Source organism: Sinocyclocheilus grahami, unplaced genomic scaffold (assembly GCF_001515645.1).
Source record: "Sinocyclocheilus grahami isolate Dianchi unplaced genomic scaffold, SAMN03320097.WGS_v1.1 scaffold47.1, whole genome shotgun sequence".
NCBI lineage: Eukaryota > Metazoa > Chordata > Actinopteri > Cypriniformes > Cyprinidae > Sinocyclocheilus > Sinocyclocheilus grahami.
The window spans coordinates 2,422,114-2,434,747 of record NW_015505226.1 but is presented as its reverse complement, the minus strand read 5'-3'; the positions used below and the strand labels follow the sequence as shown (position 1 = coordinate 2,434,747).

At 37.5% G+C, this 12,634-nt stretch overlaps 1 protein-coding gene across 1 annotated transcript in view; it reads left to right on the top strand.

Annotated features, from left to right (window-relative positions):
- Positions 1-408: 408 nt before the first annotated feature.
- The window catches only part of LOC107582805 (E3 ubiquitin-protein ligase HERC2-like), a 55,313-nt gene continuing 43,087 nt past the window's right edge, over positions 409-12,634 (top strand). The window contains exons 1-6 of the mRNA XM_016268826.1: positions 409-483; positions 1,836-1,932; positions 4,652-4,745; positions 4,860-4,988; positions 11,739-11,961; positions 12,065-12,165. Of these exons, the coding sequence (XP_016124312.1) occupies positions 1,861-1,932; positions 4,652-4,745; positions 4,860-4,988; positions 11,739-11,961; positions 12,065-12,165 (619 nt within the window). The 5' untranslated portion in view covers positions 409-483; positions 1,836-1,860. The remainder of the gene's footprint in view (positions 484-1,835; positions 1,933-4,651; positions 4,746-4,859; positions 4,989-11,738; positions 11,962-12,064; positions 12,166-12,634) is intronic.

Genomic DNA, 12,634 nt, shown 5'->3' with positions numbered 1-12,634 from the left:
TCATTTTTCAAACATCATGAACATTTAAAGGAACCTAGTGTAATTAAAAAAGGAAATGAAATGATTAAAAACTTTTTTAAAAATCGCGACCAGTCACCAGTCAGAACTGAAGATGATTTCCCTTAAACATTATTAGAAATTCTAGCCTAAAATTATAAAATATATATATTATGCGTCAACTCCCCATATAGGCAAGTCCAAGAAAATAATGCTTATTTGTATATCAAAGCATATGCGTTAAAACGAAATGTACATTATTTGATACATTTTCATTTTAGTAAACGTCATGCTCCATGTGTGTCCATTTCAGCCTGTGATTGGCCCTCGCGGCGTCCCGCCCCCGGTTGTTGTACGTCATCTGATTCTTCTTCATTTGTTTGGCTGCCGAGACTGTCAGTCCACACACGACATGGCCGACATTAAAGTGCAGTAAAGCTGGTGGTAGGACCGAAGAAGCAAGGATTCAATAAGACATCCAGACAGGTAAAACATGCGTTGATTCCGTAATGACTTCTAGGACAGGAAAATATAGCTGTTTTGCGGTATTAATAGGCTGTGGTGAGTTCAAGAATAGTAAGTCAAAGCTCTGTCAGTGTTTAAGAACGTCCTGTCTTTTAGCTGCTAGCGGCTGACAGCCTGAGTTCAATCAACAACACACCGATCACGGATAGCACCCTGCAGCATTACAGCAACATCTGTTGATTAAAAACGGAACAAAAAAACAATATTTTGCTCACATCTACATTTGCACTCTGATGATTAGACATGGATAGGAGAATATGAGCAAGCCAACACCCAGTTTGTTTTAATAAATTATTTCACTGATGCTCTCCTGTCCGATCAGGCGTGGATGCTTTAACACAGTACCACAGTCTCATTTTGAATGATGTTATTTTGATGTATTATTGCTTGTATGCTAGAATTAGCTAATTTATCCATTTTATGAAAAAAAATGGAAAGACGTGGAAGACTCATTTGAACATTTCAAGGTTGTTTTATGCTTGAAGTTAAAGGGAGTGTTCTCCCAAAAAATTAAACGCATGCCAATATTTACAGATCTTTATGTCATTCCAAAACCATATGACTTTCTGGAAGACAAAGGGGACATTTTGAAGAATGTGTTGAGCAGTGACAATGAGTGGCGACTAAATATGTCAAACCTCATCAAGGACATAACATTTGTGCACTTATGTTTCTAGAATTGCTTTATCCAAGTCACAGATTCAATCTTGGTGTTTCTTGAGTTCATTGACTTACTGATTCAATTTGAGTGGTTAACAGCTAACTGGAGTGTCAGTCAATGAATAAATACTTAAATTGCAGTGGTTTTTCTCCCTCAAATATAATAAATACTTAAATTGCAGTGTTTTTCTCACTCAAATATAATCATATGACTTGAAAAGGCTTGGTACAGAAATTTATTTAATGGAAAACAAATTCTTCAAAAAAAATCTTGAAATTCATATGAATTTTGGGAAGAGGAGATTTCCGATGTGTGGTGAACTATTTCTGGACCTAATTTATTGTTTTTGCAATGCATTAGATGTTTGCTAAGATATATTTTAAACACTAAGTATTATACTGAATGTGGAGTTAAATTTAGTTTTTAATGAATTTGGCTATGAAGATGGTTCCCAATTATCTGAAACTGTCAGATTGCATCATCAACAACAGACTGTGCTGCACTGAACTACTGCGCCTTTGAAAAATCCATATTAAGTTGGGGGGGGGGGGGGGGGGGTTAATGAGGTGCAGATAGCATGATGTGATTTGTTTTGCTGGTCAGAGCTTCACAGTGTTAACTTCTCGTTTGATCCGTGAATGTGTCTCTTTAGGGAAGCCTGGACAGCCGAGGGAAGGATGCCATCTCCATCTTTTTCCCTTGATGCCCAGCTGCGCTTCCATGACAAATGGCTGAAGATAGACTTGCAGGTAAATTTTAGAATGAATTTTGTCATCGGTCAACGTCTTTAATGCTAAATATAGAGTGTTGATTGTTTTTTAGGGGGGGGGGGCAGGGATTTATTAAAGTCCTTATCCGAAAGCTATTTGGTTGCACTGTTGGCCAACATTTTCTTCTATATAACTGTGTTCAGTGACTCAAGCAGCGTGGTACCTAAGCTTCAGCAGAAAACGGGAATTGTTTTTTTGACACTGAGAATCTTTTGAATCTTGTTTCTCGGTGAGTACTGATGCTGAGTGGCAATAGATAGATCATTTCTTCTGGTCAGTAGCATATTAAAAGTATCGCTTAAGGTCTTAAACTGTTGAAAAGCTTGTATTGTGTGCATTTTTAAACACTGTTCCCTTAGCAGTGGGGTAACAGCATTTCAGTCAATGTGCCTTGCTGTCAGAGCTCTTAAAGCAAACTCTTTATTTTAAAGTCTCTTTATTCTTATTTTTCTGGCCTTCCGTTGGTGTTCACAGGAAGACTTCTCATGTGGCCTGATTTTATGATTATTGTGAGGTTGCCAGAAGCTGTCTGGGTCCCTTTTTTTGTGAGAAGTATAAAGATTAGTTACTTATTTAACAAAACAGGGGCTGAAATGCTTGAAACAAGATGTTTGCGTGTCAGTTTTGTTTTGAAAGTTTGCATGCCTCATTTTAGTATGGTCATATGGATCAGTGACTTTAGTGTGAGAAGCAGAATCGTTTTGTTCTTTTTTTCTAAATTGGGACGTGAGATGTTATTAACGGGGTTGCATGATTTGTGGAAAAAAATCAAATTGTGATTCTTCAGTTAAAAATAAACATACGCACACACTGTTATTATTTTTAGTGATTATTATTTCTGAATAAAAATATTAAACAAATGAGGAAACGTTGCTATTGTAATTTTCACTGAATAAGGGAAAAATAACAACAATAATGATAATAACTTTATTATTTAAACCATACAAAGGTCCAATTACAATACTAATGTTTAATGCTGTCTTAATTTCTTCATTTTGAAACATTACACCATCAAGCTTTTATTACAAAACCACAGTCCTTTAAATCTTTTCTTTTGTCAACAACATCCGGTTTATAAGCGCTTCTCATTACAAATCTGGGATGATGGTTGGCACAGGTTGCATTCCCAAATCCACATTATAAGTGACCTAAATCAAAGTGTTTGCACGGATGGAGTTCTTTAGGAGCAGAATTTACTTCCAACCAAGCATTTCTGAGACCCTGAAAACACCAGATCAGTTGCTGTTTGTTTATAAAATAACATAGTGCGACGCTTCACTCTGAAACACACAGCACATATATTTATTTATTAAATTGCATTATTGCAAAGCAGATGTCGCTGTTTTAATGTCATAAATGTCTTTTTATTGTTGTTAGCATAACAGTTGCAAATAAACATACATTTTATATTTTAAAAACTTTTTAAAATATAAAATGTAAAATTTTTTTTTATGCCGGTGTCCATCAGCGAATCTGCTGACGGACACCGTGCTGCTTTGTCAAGGGAACATGCCAGCTGAAGATAATGAGGAAATTACATCGCTCCCTTTGCCAAGTGCATTCCAAACGACTACATAATGGCACGCACGTGCCCTGCTCACTCCAGAGTCCCCACTCCAAGGGGATAGGAATGATTACTTCCATTTGGAATTTTGCCCGTGAACCGTTCGGTACACGATATGCATACCGTTACACCCCTAATATATATATATATATGTGTGTGTGTGTGTGTGTATGTATGTGTATATATGTATATATATATGTGTATATGTATATGTATATTTAGAATTTCAGTAAGTAGTGCTGGGACAAATTGATTTGTTTAGATTTTGATTCACAATCTTGCGATTTGATTCAATTTTGATCTTGTTTCACTTGATTATATAGATAATCAGGTACAGTATGTCATTTTTTTTATTCATGGAAAAAATCTTTGTCAGCTAATGCTTTAAACTATACAATAAGACCTGTCAGTTGGTACATTGCTATATTAAAGTGATTACACAGACATTTTATTTCTCTCCAGACTGCCCAATTCTCTGTTAATTATGGTTTCCCATTATGCCTTTTTAAACCACTATATCATTATTGACATCTTTTTTGCAAAAATATCCTCTTGTTTTGAAGGGAAAATGAATGTGCTGTGAATAATTGTTCAACAGATTCAGTTTCAAAACACTGGATGAATTTAGTACTGCTTCCTGGTAGTGAAGTGAAGCTGAAGAAATCAACACCTCAAAATGCTGTTTATGTGTATCTGTGTGTTTGGGTCTCTGTGACATTTGTCTGGAGTATTGCTCAAGGTGCTGTAGCTGTTATTAGCCTCACTCAACTCAGTGGTTGTGAAAGTCTTTCTGCTTTTTACAGTTTGAAGTCTGGTGTCTAAATTAATTTTTAACATTTGAAACTTGAGTCTGGGCTCTGAATTTCAGTAATTATCGTTAAGTCCTCAGTGAGCCTTTGGAGGCATTTTAATGTGCTGACTGGTTGGCCGAAATAGAAATGTTACAGATGCTAATGGTCAGTCACCAAAAGATATCGGCCTTCTCTGCCATTTTTGTATATGAGACAAGATGTTGTTGTTGTGTGTGTGTGTGTGTGTATATATATATATATATATATATATTAGTTAAACGTTAGGCCTATAATTAATTGGTAAAGATGATACAGCTATAATAATATCTCCTCTCTGGTACAGCGAGCCTTCTCTCCTGAAGGACTGAACGAGATGTGGAACGAGATGGTGAAGGATGGAGAGATTGTCTTTGACCGAGAAGAGTCCGCCCATCCAGGTAAAAAGCCACGTTACTATTGATTCCTAGTGGATTTCTAGATATTTGTAAAGTTGGATTCTTTTCGTGATGATTTCTAGTTTTCTAAATGTCTCAAATTTCTCCACTTCACAGAGGACTGTGCTGATTGCACCCAAAAGAAAGATGATACAAACGATAAGGAAAAGAAGGAAGAGGAGGAGGCGGCGGCTTCATCTTTCCATCACTCCATCATTGAGATGTGGGACTGGGGGAGGCAGCCAGGTGGGTGGTGATACTTAATGACACGCTCTGGGTTCGAATAGAGAGTGCTGAACTCAACATGCTGATTACTGCATCCGCTGACTGTCATCTTGCATGGTCATCCCACTCACACGTCATCAGCTTATTCTGCATAGGATTCCCATGTGCACGAAAACATCTTAAAATACTTTTTGAGTTTCAAAATTTCAACATCTTGTGATTTAATCAGTTGCTTGCCATCTAGCTGTTTAAAAAATGGAGGAACATGTCCTGTGTTTTAGGTATATATGTGCAGTGTTGGAGAAAATGACTTTTTGCAACCAATTGCAAAATTTTTAATTAGACACATTTTTGACACGCTTGTGTATAATTGTTACTGTTAGAATTCAGTAAAATGCAGTGTTTCTAGAATTCAGTCCCATCATGCATCGATCATTAGTTTCATGGATGATTTGTCGCCTCCAAATATTCAAGTACACAGTCCATCCCTAGCATATAATATGGGATAGTTGCATAATCTATAGTGTGTAGGCTTCATTGTATGCAGTTTTACAGTCTGGATTGTGCCTATAATTTTGAGTCCTTTGATTCAGCATTAGTTGTTAATGCTAAAGCAAGCATCACTGTTACTATTGCTCATGCATGGTGTCAAGGTCTTGAAATTTCACCCTATCTATTTTCTAAAAATTTGTTATAGATCTTAATGTGAGCTTTTTTTTTTTGGGACCTAGATTGTTGTCATGCACACGACAAAGATAAAAGATGTGAGCGCAACAAACAAACATGTCCGTCTAGCATGTGTTTGCGTAGAAAAACAATGCAAAGTAGCACAGTGAAATTGAAAAACTCATTATGTGTGAACAGCCCCTTAGCTCACGTTAATCTGCCTCCATATGAGTTCAACACTTACATCTCACAATCCAATCAACAACCGATGCATAGAACCATGCCCCCACCATACATCCCCGATGATCTGTTTCATATGTCAAAATATGGAAGAATAGATCTGTTGCTACTTCCTTTCATTGCAACTTTAAGTATTAAACTTCAGCATGCGACGTCCTTCATCTAATCATACGCAACATCCCCAACTTCACATGCTCCTCTCAGCACATGACATCTAAGTGCAAACCTTTGAGCAGTTTCCATTGGCCGAGTTTCCCATCAGCAAAGTGCTGTAATGTAGGATAGCAGATGGATTTGCCACATCTAAATGTGGCCCAGTTATTCATCCCTGTCACCACACAGGTGACCTACTCCTTCACTGGCAGACACGCACACAGTGTGTGTTACCCTTCATGTGTTTTGGTTTGTGTGTGTGTTTTCTGGTTGGCGCGTGAGGTGTTTGGGGCTCGGGTGACTGTACATACTGTCTGTGAGGTTATTTTTACCCTATGTGTGGTTGTAGGCCCTCTGTGCTTACAGACAGGTCTAGGTGGAGCAGCTTTCTGGTGGGTGGTGATAAGAACATGTTGATGGAAAGCCACATAGACCCCCCCCATGAGAGTAAAGTGGGTGCAGTCCAACACACTACCTCAGTAGGATTGCAAAATACTATGTCCATAGCAGTGTTTTCAGCACGATTTTGGTATTGCAGTGAGGGAGCCCGTGCACTCTACGTTTAAGTAAATACTAAGCTAAGAGATTTGAATTTATGTACATGGATTTTTGCTTAATGCTCCAAGGTACACTACTGTAAGATTTTTTGTTTTGGGGAAAAAAGTATTTTATGCTCACCAAGGCTGCATTTATTTAATCAAAAATACTGTACTATTGTGAAATATTACAATTTAAAGTAACACTTTTCTATTGTAATATATTTTTTAAATGTAACTTATTTCTGTGATGGCAAAGCTGAATTTACAGCTTTCATGTAATTATTATCCATGTTGAAAGCAGTTGCTACCATTGTCAGTTTTCTTTACTGTCACTTTTGATCAATATGTCCTTGCTGAATGAAAGTATGAATTTCTTTCCTTCTTTCAAAACAAAAAACAAAAAACCTTACGTTGTACTGACCCCAAACATTTTAACTATAGCGTGCTTCAAAGAATAATGTGCAGGACAAAGGCTCATTTTTCTCTCTGAATGGGAGGATTATAGAGAAACGGAATGAATAGTAGATTGCTATTTTATTCTTACTTTTTGGCTTTTTTATTCTTATTGTTATTCAGATTGATAGTCAAGTATATGGATGGCAGAAGATGTTTTTCTTTTGTAAAATAGCCTGTGAATGTTAAAGTGAGTTTTGATCTGGCCCCTGGAAGAGAGCAGTAGAAGAGCCCTATTATTTCCTGTCATCTCTCCATTGTTCTAGGCTTCTAGCAATAAAAGTGGTGGTGAAAAAGAGGACATTTTCTGATAACGGCACCAACTGCTATACTAGAAGCATAATATTGAATTTCAGGAAATTAACAAGTGCTTTTTAGCTTCTGTGGGAGCCCGTTTAAAGCTAAACCGATCAGTTAGTGGAAGTAAAAGACTTTCCTTTTCTTATCTTTGTGTGGCATGCTCAAACCCTTTCCTTTTCTCGCAGTACCATAACCTCTTATTGCTGCTGTGCAGACTGCACTGCTTCAGGGCCTGTGAGGGCTAGGCAGCTTGGCTTACATAAGGCTTAGGTGTATTTCAGATAGGCTATTTTAATTCACCCTGTCTGCCTATATGAGGCTTTAATCCAGAGGCTGTGAAGAGATGAATGCATGCACATCCGTAACAACAGTCCAGTGGAGCCAGGCAGACAGTTTCAGGCAAGCATAATGAAGGCTTTAGACTGGAATGCACTTCAAGGACTCAAATTGCAGCAAACATTGTTATACAGCATCATTATTACTAGATCCAATTCCATATAGACTGGCATTTATGTACTTTGCAACTTGAGATTGTATTTCACACAAGCAAACGATATTTCTTAGAGCTAATTTTATCTCAGTTTTGCACCAATTTACTATCATATCAAAAACTTGATGAAATGCTATTAATCACACAGATACTATTTATAACCTTTGTGTAGTCAGGGATTGAAGTAGCAAAAGTTAAAAGCCCTCTTGAGCAGGTCACTTAAATACAGTTATGATATGTTTTAATAGTAGGCCAATATAATCTATAATATAATATAATAATGTGAATATTTTTGCCTTTATATGCTATGTTATCCCTCTTATTGCTGCTGTGCAGACTGCACTGCTTCAGGGCCTGTGAGGGCTAGGCAGCTTGGCTTACATAAGGCTTAGGTGTATTTCAGATAGGCTATTTTAATTCACCCTGTCTGCCTATATGAGGCTTTTATCCAGAGGCTGTGAAGAGATGAATGCATGCACATCCGTAACAACAGTCCAGTGGAGCCAGGCAGACAGTTTCAGGCAAGCATAATGAAGGCTTTAGACTGGAATGCACTTCAAGGACTCAAATTGCAGCAAACATTGTTATACAGCATCATTATTACTAGATCCAATTCCATATAGACTTGCATTTATGTACTTTGCAACTTGAGATTGTATTTCACAGAAGCAAACGATATTTCTTAGAGCTAATTTTATCTCAGTTTTGCACCAATTTACTATCATATCAAAAACTTGATGAAATGCTATTAATCACACAGATACTATTTATAACCTTTGTGTAGTCAGGGATTGAAGTAGCAAAAGTTAAAAGCCCTCTTGAGCAGGTCACTTAAATACAGTTATGATATGTTTTAATAGTAGGCCAATATAATCTATAATATAATAATGTGAATATTTTTGCCTTTATATGCTATGTTATATTAACTATATCAGCTGTTCTAATATTTTATTAATATTGTATAAAAAAATATATAAATTTATTTATATATATATTAGTGCTGGGCAACGACTACAATTTTTTATTAATCGCATGATTGTGGTTAATCGTGATTAATTGCGTTATGCACAAAATTCAATAATGCATTCAAAAGTAGTGTATTGTGCACTTTTTTCATTTAAAAGTACTGCTATATGAACATTCATGTAATTATTATCCATGTTGAAAGCAGTTGCTACCATTGTCAGTTTTCTTTACTGTCACTTTTGATCAATATGTCCTTGCTGAATGAAAGTATGAATTTCTTTCCTTCTTTCAAAACAAAAAACAAAAAACCTTACGTTGTACTGACCCCAAACATTTTAACTATAGCGTGCTTCAAAGAATAATGTGCAGGACAAAGGCTCATTTTTCTCTCTGAATGGGAGGATTATAGAGAAACGGAATGAATAGTAGATTGCTATTTTATTCTTACTTTTTGGCTTTTTTATTCTTATTGTTATTCAGATTGATAGTCAAGTATATGGATGGCAGAAGATGTTTTTCTTTTGTAAAATAGCCTGTGAATGTTAAAGTGAGTTTTGATCTGGCCCCTGGAAGAGAGCAGTAGAAGAGCCCTATTATTTCCTGTCATCTCTCCATTGTTCTAGGCTTCTAGCAATAAAAGTGGTGGTGAAAAAGAGGACATTTTCTGATAACGGCACCAACTGCTATACTAGAAGCATAATATTGAATTTCAGGAAATTAACAAGTGCTTTTTAGCTTCTGTGGGAGCCCGTTTAAAGCTAAACCGATCAGTTAGTGGAAGTAAAAGACTTTCCTTTTCTTATCTTTGTGTGGCATGCTCAAACCCTTTCCTTTTCTCGCAGTACCATACCCTCTTATTGCTGCTGTGCAGACTGCACTGCTTCAGGGCCTGTGAGGGCTAGGCAGCTTGGCTTACATAAGGCTTAGGTGTATTTCAGATAGGCTATTTTAATTCACCCTGTCTGCCTATATGAGGCTTTTATCCAGAGGCTGTGAAGAGATGAATGCATGCACATCCGTAACAACAGTCCAGTGGAGCCAGGCAGACAGTTTCAGGCAAGCATAATGAAGGCTTTAGACTGGAATGCACTTCAAGGACTCAAATTGCAGCAAACATTGTTATACAGCATCATTATTACTAGATCCAATTCCATATAGACTTGCATTTATGTACTTTGCAACTTGAGATTGTATTTCACAGAAGCAAACGATATTTCTTAGAGCTAATTTTATCTCAGTTTTGCACCAATTTACTATCATATCAAAAACTTGATGAAATGCTATTAATCACACAGATACTATTTATAACCTTTGTGTAGTCCGGGATTGAAGTAGCAAAAGTTAAAAGCCCTCTTGAGCAGGTCACTTAAATACAGTTATGATATGTTTTAATAGTAGGCCAATATAATCTATAATATAATAATGTGAATATTTTTGCCTTTATATGCTATGTTATATTAACTATATCAGCTGTTCTAATATTTTATTAATATTGTATAAAAAAATATATAAATTTATTTATATATATATTAGTGCTGGGCAACGACTACAATTTTTTATTAATCGCATGATTGTGGTTAATCGTGATTAATTGCGTTATGCACAAAATTCAATAATGCATTCAAAAGTAGTGTATTGTGCACTTTTTTCATTTAAAAGTACTGCTATATGAACAAAAGTGCAAAAACATTTGGTTTGCGAACACTTTAAACAAATAAGGTGCTTTTTTTACAGCAGTACTCCTTTTACATAGTAGCAGTTAAAATATTTATTGTAAATCTCAACTTATAACAATATAATCAAATTAAATATAAACAAGCTATTTGCCACTGCCTGGGCATTAACGTTTTTATAGAAAATATTTTATAGTTTGTTATAAAACAAGTTATGCTTAGAGTCCAGAGCCTCCATCATAATATTATAACAGGCACCTTAGAGACCTGCACTATCGTGGGACCCAACTCAGCAGAGTGCGGCGTGGGACAACACTTGATGGGCGAGCGCGGGTGCGGGTAGAGACTCGTGTGTGCGGGATGCGGGAGAATAAGGGTGTACTCACACTAGGCAATTTTAACTGTGCCCGAGCGCGTTTGACCCCCAAAGCCCGGTTCGTTTGACTAGTGTGAGCGCGGCACGGTTCGTTTAGCCGTCCCTGGCTCGGTTGGAAGAGGTGGGCCAGAGCGGGTTCAGTTATATATAGATCAGTGAGTGTGAGTGCTAATCGCACCGGAGCACGGAACCTATGATATGTGCTGCATGATTGCATGAACATTTCTGAACAGCAAGAGTGATAGATCTGTAAAGCAATATAGTGTGAGAGGGCCATGTGTTACCGCGTCCCAAACGACTCAAAATAATAAACCACAAAGTTAACAAAACGATGCACTGTGCTGAGCGAGAGCGATACTGCCTTCACATGCTATCGGAAACTTCCTGTTTCCCCACTTATGAAGTCGTGATTACGAGCTTGTTGCATTATTTTCTGTTAAAAATAACAGTAGACAGTGGTTTGTGAATGTTGATGCTTAGCTTAAATAATTTTATCGAGAGCGTTCACGTGAGCGCTGCTGCAGTCTTAGGCCCTCCCCAAATGCTCTCATTGGTTGAGACGCGTGATGATCAACATCCCACCCCTCCTGTGACCCATATTTATCTGTGTGTATTCAGAGCCAGTGAGCAACGGACTTTCATAATAAAAAATGTGTTAATGCACGATAAAATAATTGTTGGCGTTAACTTGATAATAACGCGGTAACTTGCCCAGCCCTAATATATACAGTGGGGAAAAAAGTATTTAGTCAGCCACCAATTGTGCAAGTTCTCTCACTTAAAAAGATGAGAGAGGCCTGTAATTTTCATCATAGGTATACCTCAACTATGAGAGACAAAATGAGAAAAAAAAATCCAGAAAATCACATTGTAGGATTTTTAAAGAAAACTTTTTTTTCTCCATTGTTTGCACAGAAACTGGAGAGCTAAAGGACTGTCTGATGGCGCTGGTAGACGACCAACAGAAGCTGTCTTCACAGACGGCTAAGAGCACACTCTCCACCCTGCGCCTGAGCCAGAGACTGGTGATCCTGGAGCGCTACCTCATCTCACTCACCCACAGCATGATGGAGGAAAAGTACAAAGTGCGCTGGAAGAGTCCCCCCAGCCCTCCGCTCTCTGCCGTTGATAACAAAAGGTATGAGGAACAGAGCTTTGATTGATATTGGATTACATTTTAAACTCCTCAATATAGAAGCAATGAAAATAATTGGCCTAAATGTTTTTGTTTGTTTCTTCAGTACTCGGCCAGTCAGTAAAGGAGTGGAGGGTTTAGCTAGGGTGGGATCAAGAGCAGCTCTTTCCTTTGCCTTTGCCTTTCTTCGCCGAGCCTGGAGATCTGGTAAGCCATTTCCAGCATGGTTTGGCTAGCCACGGTTCCTTCCTTCAGAACACTTAAGTCTGTCATCCTTAGAAAGTTCTAATCTGTCCTCAAAACTTTGCTCAAGATTTTCAAGCAGTGTTACATACCGTGCAGTACTCCCTTTTACAACCTCTGCTGCTTGTCCACTTGCCTTCAACAAGGACGGAAAATATGTGAATTCTCTCTTTTGTAGATGTGTCTTGAACAGCTTGAGTTTGTTGATAAATGTGAAAACACTCTGCACCAGGTCAGGCAGCATCTTTAACTTCCCTTGCAGATCCACATTCAGTCCATTTAGATAATGCAGCATGTCGACTAAAAAAGCCAAATCTGAAATCCACTGGGGATCATGTAGCTCAGGATAGTCCCTATGTTTCTCTGCAAGGAACAGCTTCACTGGATTCAAAAGCTCAAAGAAACGAGAAACCACATTACCTCTTGAAAGCCA